Source organism: Musa acuminata, chromosome BXJ3-6 (genome assembly GCF_036884655.1).
Source record: "Musa acuminata AAA Group cultivar baxijiao chromosome BXJ3-6, Cavendish_Baxijiao_AAA, whole genome shotgun sequence".
NCBI classification, from domain to species: Eukaryota; Viridiplantae; Streptophyta; class Magnoliopsida; order Zingiberales; family Musaceae; genus Musa; species Musa acuminata.
In genome coordinates this window covers 36,393,686-36,411,899 of record NC_088354.1, presented here as the reverse complement: position 1 = coordinate 36,411,899, position 18,214 = coordinate 36,393,686, and the positions used below count along the sequence as shown (strand labels likewise).

Sequence of the window (18,214 nt, the reverse complement as noted above, 5' to 3'; positions counted from 1 at the left end):
ATATTAATAAAATACTATAAATACTATTAAAGAATCATAAATGAGCTAAATAAAAATATTATAACATTTAAAATAGTAAAAAATAAGAAAAAAATTGACAACAAAACTTTTGAGGTATATTTTAGATTTTTTTAAATTAGAGATATTGTTTGGAAAAAGAAATAAAAGAGGATATACTTTCGGAAAATACTCAAAATATAAATATTTTTTAAAAAAAATCGTCGTGTATATATATATATATATACACACACCTGCCCTCCTTGTATCCTTTCTTTTTGGGTCAGGGTTTTCTCCGACCCCGTTTCTGCCCGTACCCTATTCCGTTTCCTCCCATTTCTAGGGTTAGGGTTCTATCCAAATCTTAAATCTTCAGTGGCTCGATTTCCTTCGGTCGCTGTTTATTCTATGATATCAGAGACAGGATTCGGAAAATTTGACCTTTTGTTTGTTTTGGTTCCAAGATGATGCAGCCTGCCGGTGGGATGGTGCAACCCTCTCCGATGGACCAGCAGCCGCAGCAGCAGCAGTGGATGATGATGCCACCGCCGCCCCCGCAACCACAGTACTACCAGGCTGCCCCGGCTCCGCCGATGTGGAACCAGCAGCCCTCCCAGGTTCCCCCCCCGGTTTCCCAGACGATGCCGCAGCCCCAGCAGCAGTACCAGGCTCCGAATCTGATGCCGCCCCCCCAGATGCAATACCAGGCGGCGCCAGCGCCGGCCGCAGCCCAGCCTTTGGTGCCGCAACCAGCGTCGGCAGATGAAATCCGCACGCTCTGGATCGGGGGACTGCAGTTCTGGATGGATGAGAACTATCTTTACAGCTGCTTTGCTCATACTGGAGAGGTATCTATCTTTATCTTTTTTTCCATATATGAGTTTTTTTTTCTCGATTTCTCTGGGTTTTTTTAATTTTCAACAGTGTTATGTGGGTTTCTTTGATCTTAATAGCCAGATTAATGGCATGTTGATGAATTGCTTTTATGAAAAGAGAAGGGAGCAAGTTCCCTTCCCTCGCTGATAAAACATTCGTTCTTTGTTTTATTTTTGTTTTGGAGTAGTTACTACTTTGTGGATAACTGAGATCAGCTTGACTATGTCCAAGTGTTCCAACTTAAAATGGTAGGCTAATGTCTGGAGTCCTTTTCTTCTAGTTGACAGTGGGTTCCGTTAGCAGGGTAAGTGGAAGCTTCTTTTTTAAGTAACTACATCATGAGGTTCCTCTTTGGAGCGTGCAAGTCTTATCAATGATTTACTTATGCAGCAACGTTTAGAAAATTAATATGGTCTCTTCTCTATTCCCTAACTTAATAATGAACGAATTGCATTTCTATAGTTGCTTTAAGCATTCTGATCACTAACTAAAGCACTGAAAAGGACACAAAGCACTGGATTAACTTTATGCATTTACTGAACACTACATAGATACCAATGTCCAGTGTTGCATCAGTATTTAGATCAAATTTAAAGTGTTGGTGACTCAAAAATGAAGCTATAGGAAGGACATAGAAACCCAAATCAACATTAATGAAATTAGGGATTGTATGCCATATGCACTGAGTTGGCACTGGTTGAATCTTGCCTAGGGCCTTAGGCCAACAAGCTTAGGTTTGACACTTGAATTATGATTGTGGACAATAGCATGTACATAGTTATCACTTTACCTAGTTTGCTCAGACATAGGTTTGAACGAAAATCTAAGTGCTACTTCAACTATCAAAATGTTGTAGAACTTTTAATATTAAATGCTGTAACAAGATTACTAATCCTCTTTTGTTCAGGCAGTTCAAGTGCATATTTTCTAATATTTATTTTTTGGCAATAATAGACTTTTTTCCTGTGAGATATTAGTTTGGTCTTTGTTTAATATGTTGTGAGTTAGGCACTCTGATATACCTCCAATTCTTATTCTTGTCTGGGTCTGTGCCACACTATTAGTTTCTGCTTAATGCTTTGGTCTTTCTGATTCATGTAATTAATGATGCAGGTGGTTTCAGTTAAAATTATCCGCAATAAGCAGAGTGGGCAATCGGAGGGTTATGGTTTTCTTGAGTTTGTATCTCATGCTGGTGCAGATCGAATTCTTCAAACTTATAACGGTCAAGTGATGCCTAATACAGAACAAGCTTTCAGACTGAATTGGGCAACATGTGGAGCAGGTGAGAGACGTGGCGATGGTGTCGATTATACAATTTTTGTTGGGGACTTGGCTGCAGATGTCACTGACTATTTGTTACAAGAGACATTCAAGAATCATTACTCATCTGTTAAGGGTGCCAAAGTTGTCACTGACAGACTGACTGGGCGCTCCAAAGGTTATGGCTTTGTTAAATTTGGAGATCCGAATGAACAAACAAGAGCCATGACTGAAATGAATGGAGTTTACTGTTCAACAAGACCCATGCGGATTGGTCCAGCTGCCGATAAGAAGTCTTTGGGTACACAACAACAGTATCCTTCAAATGGTATGCCTCTATGCAATGTTCCTGTAATTTTGATATCATATGTGTTTTTTTTTTATGTGCTGCTTATATGGAGTTCTGCAGGTATCTTATATCTAAGTTTCCTCTTGTTCAGTTGGTTGCATATAGAGCTAATTTGTTGTTAATTGTATCAGTTGAATGATCGGTGTGATAGTGGAATCAGATAAATTAAATATTAAGTTTTTTTTATTTTTCAATCATAGTTTTCAAGATGAGGGTGTTGCTTTGGCCGATGTTTCCTTTGTAAAATTGGGCTCGTTGAAACATGGTTATTAGTGAAGAACACTTATAGAAACCTCATGTGGTCTCTAAGCAGGATTTCATTCTTATATTCATTTAGGGCTTGGAACTGACTTCAGCTGAGATGCATATCTCCTGTAGTGGTGGCCCCAGTTAGGTCAGTGCTTTGATTATGTTGTTATTTGGTTCGTCCTTTTCTTGTGGCATAGTTTGCTACATTTATTTTATTTTTTAATTACTTTACAGAAGCTCTCTTTAATCTCATTTTTCAACCTCCCACTTATTTTTCCATTGTGGTTCCTTCATTTTCTTGCATTTGTACCTATCAGTCAAGTTATATTACCATCAGTTTTGATTTCCTTTTATCATTTGGTTGAAACCTTCATCCAGTTACAGCTATAAGCATCTTGTAGATCAAAACTTGTCTTTCTGTTCTTTTCGCTGAAATTTGCATGATTCTATTCCTATACTATCTTCAGATTTTTAATTGGTATTCACATTCCTTTCTATTCTGCCGTAAGAAGAAATATCAACCTCTTTTAGTTGGTTTTCTTCTTCTAAGTTCCAGAGCTTACGATGCTGATTATAGTTCTGTTGCCTGGATGTGGTCTCCTTGGTTGTATCTGGGTTAGGGTTGTTACCATGTGATGGTTGTTTTTTTTCCCCTCTCTCAAAATAGTGCTTCTGTTGATGCGTTTAATGCAAGATCAGCTTGGTAAACGATGTTTATCCAATGTTAACAAGTTCCTTGGAGCCTATGCTGAGATTTGAATTGCTAGCATCCATATTCCATATGAAGCTATGTTTGATTGTTGGCTTACTGTTGAAATATTGATAGTTATTGTGTTGTCTTTCACTTGGTAGCAGTGGTTTTTACTTTTTAGTTAGAATGATGAGTACTTTTAGGGACGGTAGCAAATGCCATAATCATTAGTTCAACAGCTTGTATATACTGTTCTCTATTAGTCAAATTCGTGATTCATATTTTTCATTCTTTTAGCTAAAATGACTTGGTGTTATGCCAAGGATTGTAACTAATAATTGTTGTGTTATCTTGTACACTTCTTTTTTAGGTCAAGAAAGATCTTCCTTTGATCTTGAAATCTGTGTTTTAGCTATCAATAATGGGGAAATCATACATTGGAGGTGGTCTAAACTCTAAAACATGTTCGATAGTCATACTCTACAACAGCCTTATCAAAGGATCTAGGCGCAAAAAGGCTCCAAGGTTCCAAAATGCCTTGGCACTAAGCACTCACCAATATAAAAAATAATAAAAATATGATTAAGAAGAAAGTAAGACAATATATGAGTTCCATGTAATTTAATATTCAAATTATAACCATTAAATACTGAATGACATTTATTTAACCATCTACAAAACATTAAAGTACTGAATTGTTTGAGTCTAATAACAAAATAACAAAACAAAAGAAGATTAACATCAAAATCAACATGTTTCAAAATTATAGCAAAAATTAACATTAAAATTAGCAAGTACAAATACTAATTGAGGGTGATGAAAGGGCTTGGGCTAACAGCGGGCAACAGGAACTGGAGGTGAGGAGGGATCGCCGAAAGAAATATAAAGGCAGAGAGGGTCATTGAAAGTAAAGGGAGAGAGGCAAACCCCGAAAGAAAGAGGGAGGGGATGCCATTAGAAAGGGAGAGGGTTGTCGCCTCCGCCCATGGGTGTGAGTGAGGGCTATGTGGAAGCACATATGTGAGCAGGAGTTGCCTCTCAAGATGGGGGGATGCTGGGATAGAGAATACAGGGGAAGAGGGAGATAGAAAGCAAGCTAATTTCGGGAGGGTGGGGGCATTGCGAGTGAGAAGAGGGAGGAGGGGGTCTTTGCACCACCAAATAGAGGGAGAGAGAGGGGTTAAGGGAGCGAGAGAGAGAGCTAAGACTCGCCATTGTGGGAAGGAGGCATCTTGCTGCACTACCGCCATTGTAGGAGAGTCAATCATTCAAGTCGTCGGTCGAGTTGCTCACAATAGAGAGGAGACTCGGAATGCCTAGGGTTTCTTACGAGAGAGAGAGGGAGAGAGTCACACAAAGGGGTTGGGGGTTATACGGTATTAAATCGCTTACCTGATTGAATCTAATCGAGCTTTAACTTAGGTGTGATCATACTCGAGCACGTGCTTTAGGCCATCCAGTGATCAAGCTCGGATGCACGCTTAGGTGTTGCCCGAGTAAAAGCCTGCCTATAATATATGAAAGGCACTCGGACCTCTCCTGGGCACCTAGGTGAGCACCCATTGATAACACTGCTTTACAAAGGAGTAATGATTTTATATCGCAAGCATATCCTTGTTGTTATCTTTTCATCAATATAATCTTGTTTGTTTTACTCTCCCGGTAGCACATATTGCCACAACCAAAGCTTGAAGTCAGGTATATTTACTTTTTTAATCTCTTATGCAACCAGTTTTTTGCTAACTCCGTTCTTCTATGGTATACAAAATATAATGACAGCAGTGCAACCATAGAATATTTTTTAGATGTTAGTTATACCCACATTACAAACTTATTTATCGGTCCAATCAATGACACAAATTAGACCATACTTGTCAGTTATTATTATTTATCACTTGTTTACTGTAATATTGTCCAGTACAGGTCTGATTGCTGCTTTTTTTACCAGTACTTTACTGGTCAATCAAATACCAAAACCAATATTGACTCTTTGAAAATTTTAAAGTATATTTTAATTTCGCCATTGCCACTTCCCCTTTGCAAAAAAAATTTCTTGCAAAATAATTAGTTATATATTCATAACATTATTTCATAAATATTCTAAAAGTTCATTAATCTTCTGTGCTTGGCTGTATTCACTGTATTTTATAGAAGAGAAAACTAGGGTATTGTTGTATACTTGTATATCAACCTGGATGTCCAATTGAGTCTATTTAAGATCATCTAGCAAGGTTTTCATAATATTTTCTTATAAATGCTTCATTCTTTGTCCTCTTATCTTTTACAATTGGACAATTTGATTGCATTTCTAGATAGGTTATAATCTTGGTATAATAAGGTCAAAACTATGATGTGATTGTCAAAAGATGCACAATTGTAAAAGTAAAATTAAATACCTCATCTAGGAGGGGAATACAATTGTAATATTAATCTATTAATTCTTTTCAATTAAACTTTTTTACTTTTTCCAAACAGGTGCAAAATTTATGTTTTCTGGTCTGTCCTGATTGTTATAGCTTAAATTGAGCAACCTTTGGAGATATGCAACTTTGTGGTACTATGAGTCTATATAAGGCATATCCTTGTGTACACATTAACCTTTTTAATGTACATGCATAATATTTGAATGTACATCCTTATTTTGTTTACCTATTGAAATTTTGGCATGCATAATATTTGAATGTTTTTTCTAGTTGGTACTTATTGGACATGGTATGAATGAGATTCATATGTTATATTCTGTTAAATTTATCTCTGGCTTAGTGTCAATTCAATTCTATGATGTCAGTTCCATGAGTATCACTTATTATAAACCAATTGTCTGATAAAAGACTATGCAAGTCTAAGAATCATAAATACTGAACTGAAGGGATAGCTTTTTCCACCCAAGCCTTATGTTTATCTCCATCAGAAGGTCACTCTGAATAAAATAAAATGTAATTTAGCAATTATGTTGAGTAGGGATCTAGGCCATATAATCTTCAAAATCAAGGTATACACCTTTATAAATCTTTTTTTTAGTGACAAATAAGGAATCACAATAGGACAAATACATAACCATGTAATATAGCTTATACAATAATTAGATGCTAGTCACATGCATCTGATTATTATCTAAGCATACTAAGCTCTGTTCGGTACGGTATGTACCGGTATATACCGTCGGTACGCTAGGGCGTATCGATGGTACACCCTAGAACCTTAAAAATACCTTCACCTACCATGCCAGAGCGTATTGATCGGTATGCCTCGGTAACGGTCGAAATCCGAGACGATACCGGTCGGTACTCCTCGATACCAGTCGATATGCCTTGGTACCAGTCAAAACACTGGTACTGCCCGGTAGAGGATGGTCCGCGTACCGGTATCCTCTCCGATTAGTACATATTGTCCGTACCGGACGGTACACATCGAAATTGAGAACCCTGCCATCATGTACATCCAACATCACTAAATAATATAGGCATAAAGGTCGAGCATCTGATGGTGCACTTGGATTATATTTTATAAAAAAGTATAATTGTTTGTTATTTGCTCTAGCTAATTGCTGTTAAGGTAATGACATTCTGAACATTTATCATGTATCTTCGTCCTCGGGGATTTGACAATTTCAAGTAAGTTGCAACAACGTTCTCGATATTGAGTTAATGCTGATCCCTGTTCTCAAGCTTGTCAAGAACTATTTTATGCATGATATTTTACTGGAAAACACTTTTTGTGTGCTTTTTTGAATTTTTATTTGAAATGAATTTTGACCTAATATGAGTTCTAAATTTCTAAGAAAATCTTTGAGGATCAATCTGCCAGGACAAAGTTACAACTTAGGCTTTTGTTTGGGCCAGATTGGATCAGATTGCTGAATCTTTTCGGTTATAGTCGGGCTGGGATTGGTCAGTATCAATGGTCACTGATTTCCAATGCGATTCTGACTTGACAGATACTTTATCAGAGCTTTTTGTGATTTACCCGGTTAAGATTAGCTAACCATATTAGGAGATGCTGAGTGCTGATCCTCAAGACCATGATAAGAATATCATTAACCAAGCTTTTTATAAATGAGCCAAACTAGACATTCATCTATGAGTACATGTGAATACTAAAGCGGATTGGTTGTGGTATTTGCATTCCGAATCATAAGTTGTGTTGGGTAGATTAGCTTTCCTTCAAACTTTTTTTTCTTTCCTTTTGTTTTTCATCAATAAAACTTTTCATGACTAGAATCAATTTACAAAGTTATTTATGCTGTTTTTGCAGCTTCCTACCAGACCACACAAGGTGCTGAATCTGAGAATGATCCAAATAATACCACTGTGGGTACTTAGTTTAGCTTTCTACATATATGTAGTGATGGTATTGTGATTTTGCAATTTGCTATCTGGCTCACAGATATTTGTTGGCGGACTGGATCCAAATGTTACGGATGAACATTTGCGGCAGGTTTTTAGCCCATATGGAGAAATAGTTTACATAAAAATACCTGTAGGCAAGCGATGTGGGTTTGTTCAGTTTGGTAACAGGTTGGTTCATGAATTAAAAACACTGACGGGATGGATAGCTCTGTAAGTTTTGATGATTCTTTTGAATATTCTTAATTGATTTTTTCAGGGCCAATGCTGAGGAGGCTTTGCAGATGCTGAATGGGACCTTGTTGGGTGGACAAAATGTTCGGCTCTCATGGGGACGTAGTCCTACAAATAAACAGGTTAGCTATGCTTACCTTCTTAACAGATCTTATTTTTTCTCTCTCAAAGCTGAGCATTCATTAAACTTAATTCTCTTTTGTTATCAGCCACAGCAGGATCCCAACCAGTGGAATGGGAACTACTATGGGTACACCCAAAGCTATGATGCCTATGGATATGCCCCACCTCAAGATCCTAATATGTATGCTTATGCAACATATCCAGGATATGGAAACTATCAGCAGCAGCAGCCGCCACAGCAGCCACCTCAGGTAACAGACTGTTGATGACATTAGTTTTGCTGAAAATAGGAATTGAAAATATAATTCATATTATATGGTATGATTGTTGATGAACCTAATATAATTTTCTTTTAATTTTCGTAGCATTATTGAAAATAGGAACTTCTGATGTTAGAATTGTTGTGTTGTGCACAAACTAGACATAATCCTGGGTAATGAACTTTGGTATGACGAGTCAACATTGAGCTTGCTGATCAGCTTGTGCTAAAAATGGCAACAGTTTGCTTTCCCTTTTTTGCTTGCCAACTTGAGGTGCAAGGTATTCTCAGCCATATATGGGACTCTTCATAATTGTGGTTCTCGGCCATCTAGATCAAGTTGCATGCTGCAGATCCTATCTGTTTTTTCTCCTTGGACTCAACCTATTAGGTCAATCTGCTAATTTGAATAATCTGTTATGAAAACATGCTGTTACTTTTTTCTCCTCTCTCTTTCTCGCCCACTCTAATTGGAATTCTACTTTTCCCACCTCTATTATGCATAGTAATTTCAGATTCACAAGCCAATCTTTGTTTGCATATGGTTGCTGATCTGATATCATCTTCACCAGCGTGCTATAATACTAGTATCTTGTTTGCTGCCTCCATTCATTCTCTCAAGGAAAATATCTTGAAATAGACAAATTGAATAATCAAACTGCCTTTTTTTGGGCTTGATTTAGTTCAGTTTTCATACTGTTCGACTTCATTTTCTGCTGAGATCAGAAACACTGAGCAGTTTTATCTTTTTATTGTTAAAAATTCAATTGTGCCAAATCTATTAGTAGTAGACAATGTTCTACAGGGTGGTAGTTGCATGTGGACGGTCAAATGTATCACATATTGAAGATCAATGTGATATTTAATCAAGACTAAATAAAATTATAATAATCAAGATTCATTAATTAATTGATAAATAAGTGAAATTTCTAAATCCTGTCCACAATGGCATGATCACTCTTGATCACCCTCATCGATTTAAAGGTTAAAACTTGTTGTAGGGAAATTGCATATCCTTAGGACAAAGCCATGATGGGTATTGGCTTATATACGGTGGCATCACCTTAAAATCAAAAGAACAAGTTGTAGTTTAGCAATAGGCCTTTTCAATTACTCTGTATCTTGATCTCCGTGTGGCATTTTCCTTGCTTGTTATGTTCCCAAGTATACTGAGTAACATGTCAATATTACTGTGCAGTGAGTTGGTAGACCTGAAGAGGTGCGCAGTATATGGTAATGGCAAGCAGTTTCCACAGCTCCTGAACATGAAAGATTTAACCGTGCATCCGTTGACAAAGCTCGTTGGTCATGTCCATTACTCCGTAGGTTTCTCTTCCCAAAGAGCAGCAGTTGTTTGTTTGAGTTACGTTACTTCGTCCCAGGCGTTTGATATCTGTAGTGTTGAGACTATGTTGCTTGCTTTGCTGCCATTTTTCATGACATTTGAACTGTTAAGTAGTCTTTCCAAATCTGAACTAATATTGTTATGTCGTGGACCATCTAGTAATGATATGATTGCTTTGTTTGATCATAATTTGCCCATGTATTATATAACTGTGATATTGAGCAGAAACAGGCTTTGTTTCCCGCGGGTGAAATCTGCAGTCCGCATCGCATGCATCTTGACCTGCGGTGAGCTCGATGTCTTCTGCAGGGAGGGCATCATCATTTGTTCAGGATTGATTTGACACCACGAAAATTGGATAGGTATTATTACAGCATCCATCTCAATTCTCTTTGGGAATTCCTCGTGAATCTAAGACATTGTTTCAAGTACGTCTGAAAATATTATTATGTTCGAGTACAATGTATCTTAGAATGAAATAAAACTGATAACAGTGCAGGTTTTAATTAATTTAATTTAAACATGGAATATAATGAAAACTATGGATTAACACTTTTTAATTTATAAATTGATGGAATTCATTTCAGCCTAATAATTTATGTTTGTTATTTTAATAATTCATAAAATTTTAATTCATTTCAAGCACAGCTTTCACAAAGGATCTGTCCTGTCGTGTCTCCTCAGAGAAGCACGTGCGAACCGCGTGCACTAGTTCATAAGGCTCCGGTGGAAGGATGTTCACGTGCATTGCACCTGCACTACTTCGCTACTGGCCGGTACTCGTCGCTCCAAAAGATGGAATTTAAATTGTTTTATTAGCGATACGCATTTATTATAAAGGAGGAGAGAGAGACGCGAAGAGGAGACGACAAAGGAGAGGATCAGATGGGGCTGAGAGCGACACGGGCTACGATTCTTCTCTTCCTCTTCTTCCTCTCTTCCCCTCTTCCATCTTCGACGGTGATCGCAGGCGGGAGCGGGGAGGACTACGTCCGGCCGTTGCCTCGGAAAACCCTAAGTCTCCCTTCCAGGCCCAAGCGTTCTTCCGATCCACAGCAGGTGATCGTGTCAACTACCGGTCTCTCTCTCTCTCTTTCTCTCTTCTGGTTGAGCTATTAAGATTATGATTTTTAGTTGTTCGGATCTGCTGCTGCGGTTGCCTGGCCTCCTTGTCTCTTTCTTTCTCCTTCTGGATCGGGATTCTTACTGAAGATTCTGTTAAATTCTTCTGAAGTAGAATTCGATTTTTGCATTGTTCGGGTTCTCAGAGATACGATATTGAAGGGAAACTTACTCGAGAACTGCTTAAAAAGTCAAAGACGGAGTCTTTTTATGTCTATTGAATTATAGGATTGGGATGGCCGAGCGGAGGGAGGGAAAACCGATTCAAGAGCTGCTTAAGAATTGAAGGACCAAAATTTTTCTGGTGAATTGTGCAAATTGAAACTGCAAGGGTCTGAGAAATACATGCGTGTACAAAGTTGCTTTTAAATTGCAATGTCTACATGCTCTAGGCATTAATAAAATAGATATGATGTTTTCTTATGCACACGTTAATGCATCACTCGTATGTTATTGCGCGCACTAAAGTGGTATTAGATATTCCGTAAATATGCAAACAAAATTGATCAGAAAACATAGAGTAAAACCTTGAAGTTAATGGTTTGACCAAAAGTTGAATAATTCCATCCAAAAATACTTAGTTTCCATAAATCAAAAGTTAAATAATTTCAACTAAGAATTAATCACAGATTTGAATAGCTGATCTGATGGCGTGATTTGAGCGGTTGATTGAGGGAAATCTCTCCCTCAAAACCTGTATAAATATTCATCACCTCAGTGAATAAAAATCATCCTTTTTACAACATATTATTCAATTCTACATGTTATATGTAGTTGTATGTTAGCAACATCCTCTTTGAAACAATAGAGTATAATTTTAATAACAAATGACATTATATTTTCTGAGGCAAAGGCATTTAGCTGGCAATCGATTTGTCTTTTTCAGGTTCACATTTCTTTGGCAGGAACACAGCACATGCGAATAACATGGGTGAGTGATGATGAATTTTCTCGTTCAATAGTTGAATATGGAACTTCACCAGGAGAATACACTTCATCGTCTCAAGGAGAGAGTGCATTTTACAAATATTTACTGTATTCTTCTGGGAAGATAAATCATGTTGTTATTGGGCCCCTTGAAAGTAGCACCACTTACTTCTACCGGTGCGGTGGACAAGGTCCTGAGTTCCAGTTTATGACCCCACCTTCAGAATTTCCAGTAACATTTTCTGTAGTTGGTGATCTTGGGCAAACAGGCTGGACAAAATCAACTCTAGATCACATAAGTCAATGCAAATATGATGTGCATCTTCTCCCTGGAGATCTCTCCTATGCTGATTACCAGCAGCATTTATGGGATTCTTTTGGTGCACTGGTGCAGCCACTTGCCAGCTCTAGACCATGGATGGTAACAGAAGGAAACCATGAAAAGGAGAGTATAGTATTTTTTAAATCAGGATTTCAAGCATATAATGCAAGATGGAAGATGCCATATGAAGAGTGTGGGTCTACATCCAATCTGTATTACTCATTTGAGGTTGCAGGTGTTCACATTGTCATGCTTGGGTCATATTCCGATTATGATGAGAACTCAGATCAATATGCTTGGTTAAAGGTCAGTTAATCTGTTCCTTCCCTCTTCATGGTTCAATGGTTTTCATGCTCAACTCTTCTTTTTCTTTCCTCATCAATTGTTGCAAGTTACAAATTATTTGTTAATTATTTTGAATGATTTTTTGAAACCTGAATAAGATAAAATGAATTAGTTGCCTGATTTTTTCAATTTGTATCATGATGATTCCTCCTCTCAATGTGTCATGTCCATGAAATATCTCAGGTTTGGTTCCACCAATTGTGTCTTCTATTCTGTTCAGACAGTGATAATACTAACTTTTAAGAGACATATACTTAAATTTTGGATGGGTAATTCGGTATGTTTAAATTAATATTTCTACTCTCCCAGATTGGTTATTGTATTTTCCTGGTAGTCATAGTCTTTCCTACCTATACTTCTTTATAATTTTCATACTTCTGTTAAATTCTAACTAAAGAGGTATATTGATTTCTGATCCATAGGGTCTATTCTCTTTGGTTTGATTTTACAGACTGATCTTGCTAGACTAGACAGGGAAAGGACACCGTGGCTGCTAGTTCTATTGCACGTACCATGGTATAATAGCAACTGGGCTCATCAAGGTGAAGGGAAAAGCATGATGGCTGCAATGGAACCATTGCTTTATGCTGCTGGTGTCGATATATTTATTGCTGGCCATGTGCATGCTTATGAAAGAATGGTAAGCCAGCACCTCCTGAAATCCTATGTTACATCCACTGCCATAACTTTGTTATATGCTTCATTTGATCTACTTATACAAACCACAGGACCGGGTCTACAATGGTGGTTTAGATCCTTGTGGTCCTCTGCACATAACCATTGGAGACGGAGGCAACAGGGAAGGTTTGGCTCATAGGTAAACAAGATCTTTCTGAATCCTGCTACTAGATAGTGTGAACTAATTTCTTGGGTTTGTGTTTACCTGTGTCCGCAAATGCATCTTCTGTTTTATCTTTGCATCCAAATCTGCAGATTTAATCACCCAAAGCCAGAGTGGTCAGTTTACAGAGAAGCAAGCTTTGGTCATGGTGAACTGAAGATCGTGAACTCGACACATGCAATTTGGAGTTGGCACAGGAATGATGATGATGAATCAGTAAAATCAGATGAGGTTTGGATCAACTCTTTAGCTAGCACTGGATGCATCCATGAGAATAGGCCCGAGTACAGGAAAATTCTGATGTCTCCTTAACATTTACACCCTGAAGCATTTACAACCAAAAGACATCTTGTCGCTAATGTACATATGTATCATAAAACCTATGTAGACTAAGCTCACTGCTGTGAAATTTGATGCTTGTAGAACAATACCCTTGTCGACATCTACATGTAAAAGGCTACAGTCTGGTTTTGCTGGTACCGAGGATGATAATTTCGGTTGTAAAAATGCTATATTTTGTTTAGCACGTCGCATGCTATAGTGGCCTTGTTCTGGGCTCTGCTGCTGCTACGATGCATACTTCAGTGATTTTAAGAGTGTTAGGCATCAAAAGCGTCAAGTCTTAAAATGCTCTAAAATATTAAAATATAAAAAATATATCATATAATTAATAAATATGATTATATAAATAAAAATATGATATTAAATTAACTAAATAAAAATTAATAGTATTAAAATTAAAAAAAAAAGTATATTATCAATCTAGTAAATAGAGATTACTTTGTGTTGTATTTATAAATAGAGATTACTTAGTTAACAATCTAGTGTTAATAGTATATTATTTACTATTAACGTTGGTTAGAGAGGAGAAAAGAACTATTAATAATAGAAGAGAAGGATAAATGTGTCACCGAAAATGGAAAGCGGAGAAGAAGACAACGGTAACGAAGGAAGTTGCGGATGGCAGTAGCAACAACGAAGGGTTCAATTTAAGATAGTTGCTCGGTAGTTCAATTTAAGATAGTTGCTCGGTAGTGGAAGAAGCTACAAGCTATCACGAAAGTTAGTTTTGCCTAAGTCGTGTGGCACCCTTGTGTGTCCGTCTACAAAGAGTTAGTCTTCCCGAAACCTCTTAAGATCCTTAAAGAAAAGATGTATTAGAGAAAACGTTTAACTTGGGATTCACAAGCAACTATTTCAACAAACACACTGCAAGTATCCACATGACACTACTCCAGAACAACGCAACGAACCAACTTTATATACTATCTCAAAGACCCATCCAACCATGTGCCACACGGGTAGCTCCTAGGTGCTACACTGGCTGACCCTCCGCATTACTCTACGGAGCTAGAAAACCCTTAAAATGACTGCTTGGATGGTCTATTTGTAGATAATTTTGCCTTTGCATGATGACTGCACACAACCTACGTTTACAAGCCTAAAATGGCCATTAAAGCTAACTAAACTCAAGTTGTCAAACTTTCTACAAGTCTTCTACATGTTGTGCAAAGCATGAATATAAATTGAAAGATACGAACATACGTGAGCATTACATCAAATACCCCGTTTTTTGTTTTGTCCATGATATTCTCCCCCGCTTATTCATTTGGCATCCTCGTCGAAGCCTTTGTAGATGTTGTATCTCTTCGCTTTTGCTAAATCTTATTTTTTCTGCTTCGACTATAATATGCCTCTTGGCTCTTAGCTTGACTTCGCCACTGTTATTAAGTAGTCAAAGTTTGATCTAACATATTGTTTTAATTCACTAATGACTCTAACTCTAGTGTGGGGTCAGTCGAGTTGTGCTTATCTTTATTAGTTCCTATAGATCATTCAGATAAAGGAAAAAATCTTCCTTGTTATGTGCTAGTCTCTCAAATGTCTCATGTAGCTTGAATTAGGTAGATGTCTATTGGAGCTTTAACGAATATCTCCTCGTAGACTTTAAAGGTTTTGGGGTCTTTCCTCTACAAAATTTGCTCATTCGATTCCTCTTCTACTTAGTTGTCGCCTCCAAGTAAGTTCACATCACTTCTACTTTAGGCTAGCATTCTGTTATAAAATGTTAAGTTTAGACTAGCAACAATCACTATTGGTGATGATTTGATAACTATTATCTTTTACTAAGTTTTATTGAAGGGTCTTTAAATCTATGCAGAGCTCCTCTGTTGAATAAATAAGAGAACTAGTATACTCAATTTTGCCCATTTTCGTAAGAATTGAGAAGACAAAAGCAACTCGACTTCGCCTAACTACTTGAGGGTTATACTCCATGCATCAAGCTGGTTGCTAACCTTGACTTGCTCTTTTCTCATACTTCCGAAGCATCCAAAGTGTTTTCACTCCTTGTGTTGAGTTAGATACTATGATTCACCTTCTCATTGCCATTGAACTTTTGAAATACAATAAGTTTTACTCAAAAAGAGCAAAATTTTACCCCGACTTAGACCAAGTCTCCAGTAGTTTTGATCGCATATGGGATTATAGCGTCTTCTCCATCATCTCTACCACCTACTATTTTGAATAGAAAAGGTATATCATCATGTATTCTGTGTCCATATCCTTAACCTCTATCCAAGGAAAGCTTCGTGCCTCCACTCCATGTTTCATTTTCTGTGTCGACTCCCTTCGTGCAACTTAGGCATCTCACCAAGTCTCACCCAAGTTACTCTGCCCCTTAATTTGCATTGAGTTGATGGTAGCCCTCACGCCCACCATTCTACGGATGAGCTCTCCGTTGAGTCTGATTTTCATATCAGCACAAAGTGTACCTTAAGTCACTCCCCCCACTTGATCTCACAATATGTCCACCAACACATCACCTTACGTGAGATTATGTGACGATTCCTCATCACTCGCTTGATTCATTGAGCTTTGTGGAGTTGTTGTCTTGAAGTATCCCGCCTTAACATGTGCAATCAATTGCACATGATTCTCGAAACTTATCCCTCCTAAATATCTATCCTATTTGAGCAGCTTGAAACTCTTTGCATCTTTCCCTCTATAAGTTTTTGAGACCACCATCTCGTTGGACTACTCCGTCTTATTGAACAAACTGTCCATTGTTCTGCCCTCGTGAATGCATTTGCTAGATTGTGACTCTTCGTTAATACAACCCCACTATACCCCTCAAGGCCTAACAATATGTTGAACTTATTGTACACTTTAGCCTCCTATAGACGTATTATTCCTATGCTAAATATAAAGTTTTGTTGCTCCAAGGCACTGAGTTTTGGCCACGGACAATCCATCGTCCGCTTACAAGCCCTTGCATGAGTACTAAATTCTTTGAGTTAGCAATTATCATCACCTCTATGACCTTTACACAACTTTTTCGGTTGTTAAGCAACTCATCCCACCTTGCACGATCTCATCTTTTGTCAAGCACTCCGCTTGCCTTGAGCACCATTAAGTTTGGTTGTTAATATCGAGCTATAGCTCGAACTCAGCCATCCTAACCTTTGTACGCTACGCATTCTTCCCAACTCGCTTGTTCTCGTGGTGCCTCTCGCATGAAGGGTTGGCTATTCCTCCGAATGTCAATCTCAAATGCCCGCTTCTCTAAGCAACTCCTTTTTTTACACCTCAATGATAGTTTCCCCCAAACGGTTATGCATGTAGGCTACCCTCAACGCAGCCCACTAGGTCCTTCACATTTGCATGTCAAGTGTTTGTTTATCCTGCTTTGATATCATTTGTCACGGACTTAACTAGTTTTATCTAAGTCGTATGCAACCCTTGCGTGTCCGGCCGCAAAGGGTTAGCCTCATCGAAACCTCTTATGGTCCTTTAAAGACTTACAAAAGAGAAAACAAGCTAGAGAAAGTGTTTAACTCGAGATCCACAAGCAACCATTTCAGCAAACACATGATAGACAATATAAGTTACAAATATAGAATTCACAAGATCTGAACGGTCGTGCGACAAAGGATCCAAGGTGGTCCACCGAGTTTTAAATTCCTCGTAAGTGTCCACATAATACTACTATAGAATAACGTAGTGAACTAGCCCTAAACACTACCCCAAAAGCCCATCGAGTTATGTGTCACCTAGGTAGCTTCTAGGTGCTATACTGGCTAATATTCTGCACCATTCTACGGAGCTAGAAAACTCCCAAAATGGCTGCTTAGATGGCCTATTTCTGGGTAATTTTACCTCTATATGATGACTTTACACAACCTACGTTTACAAGCCCGAAATAACCATAAAAGCCAACCAAATTATGGTTGTCAAACCTCTACAAGCCCTCTATATGTTATGCAAAGCATGAACTCAAACCAAAAGATACAAACATACGTGAGTATTACATTAAATAGCTCGTTTACAACTTTGCCCATGATAGAGCGACGAAAGGTACGGCCAGCAACAATGGTAATGGCGAAAGATCCAGAAGGCATCCGTCGGTGGTGAAGTAACATGTGGTCCTCTCCCTCGACAATAGAAGGAACTACATATAAAATAACGACGATAGAAAGCTATGGCTCCTGCTAGGTCATCAGACTCGTCTGTCGTGACAGAGGAAGGCTTGGTCCGCTACATCTGTGACAAAGGCAGTTGCAGAAAGCGTCGACGGTGAAGGCAACAACAGAATGCATCGATAGTAGAGGTAGAAGCAACTCTAAGGTTGGCTCGAGGTCACACGAGCATGCATGGGTGGTTTTTATAGGTAAAAAACTAATTAGTTAGTTTAATCAAACCAACTAACTACTGTTAAACTAAACTAAACATAAAAATCTCTATTCCATTACTTTATTTGAACCGAGCACCTGAGATGCCCAACACCTAGGTTTGAGTGCCCAGATAACACCTCATTGAAGCATACCGCCTAATCCACCCATGAGGTGCTTGGGGCGCATCTCGTCTAGCTTGAGCACCTAGACAAGCACCATAACACTTATTTAAATCACTTATAGAATTTTATG

At 38.0% G+C, this 18,214-nt stretch overlaps 2 protein-coding genes across 4 annotated transcripts; both read left to right on the top strand.

Moving 5' to 3' along the window:
- The first annotated feature begins 218 nt into the window (after positions 1 to 218).
- Positions 219 to 9,921, top strand: LOC135639504 (polyadenylate-binding protein RBP45-like). 2 transcript variants are annotated; one of them, XM_065153274.1, is made up of 8 exons: positions 219 to 341; positions 462 to 845; positions 1,987 to 2,464; positions 7,680 to 7,735; positions 7,812 to 7,942; positions 8,031 to 8,127; positions 8,215 to 8,379; positions 9,586 to 9,921. In XM_065153274.1, exons 2-8 carry the CDS (start codon positions 462 to 464, stop codon positions 9,586 to 9,588), a joined length of 1,314 nt encoding a protein of 437 aa, XP_065009346.1. In that variant the 5' UTR covers positions 219 to 341; the 3' UTR covers positions 9,589 to 9,921. The 2 variants fall into 2 exon arrangements, with proteins under 2 accessions (XP_065009346.1, XP_065009347.1); XM_065153275.1 differs by having other exon boundaries at positions 274 to 341; positions 471 to 845.
- Positions 9,922 to 10,567: 646 nt separating this feature from the next.
- Positions 10,568 to 13,812, top strand: LOC135639503 (purple acid phosphatase 18-like). Of its 2 annotated transcripts, none has more exons than XM_065153272.1 (5): positions 10,568 to 10,791; positions 11,741 to 12,409; positions 12,900 to 13,088; positions 13,177 to 13,265; positions 13,382 to 13,812. In XM_065153272.1, exons 1-5 carry the CDS (start codon positions 10,618 to 10,620, stop codon positions 13,599 to 13,601), a joined length of 1,341 nt encoding a protein of 446 aa, XP_065009344.1. In that variant the 5' UTR covers positions 10,568 to 10,617; the 3' UTR covers positions 13,602 to 13,812. The 2 variants fall into 2 exon arrangements, with proteins under 2 accessions (XP_065009344.1, XP_065009345.1); XM_065153273.1 differs by having other exon boundaries at positions 10,691 to 10,810.
- The last annotated feature ends 4,402 nt before the right edge of the window (positions 13,813 to 18,214 follow it).

Excerpts from the sequence above, each read along its gene's own strand:
- LOC135639504 (XM_065153274.1), top strand. The coding sequence starts at position 462 with ATGATGCAGCCTGCCGGTGGGATGGTGCAACCCTCTCCGATGGACCAG. Across the intron at positions 2,465-7,679 it reads ACAACAGTATCCTTCAAATG|CTTCCTACCAGACCACACAA; the intron begins GTATGCCTCTAT and ends CTGTTTTTGCAG. Across the intron at positions 7,943-8,030 it reads TTTGTTCAGTTTGGTAACAG|GGCCAATGCTGAGGAGGCTT; the intron begins GTTGGTTCATGA and ends TGATTTTTTCAG.
- LOC135639503 (XM_065153272.1), top strand. The coding sequence starts at position 10,618 with ATGGGGCTGAGAGCGACACGGGCTACGATTCTTCTCTTCCTCTTCTTC. Across the intron at positions 13,089-13,176 it reads TGCATGCTTATGAAAGAATG|GACCGGGTCTACAATGGTGG; the intron begins GTAAGCCAGCAC and ends TACAAACCACAG. Across the intron at positions 13,266-13,381 it reads AGGGAAGGTTTGGCTCATAG|ATTTAATCACCCAAAGCCAG; the intron begins GTAAACAAGATC and ends CCAAATCTGCAG.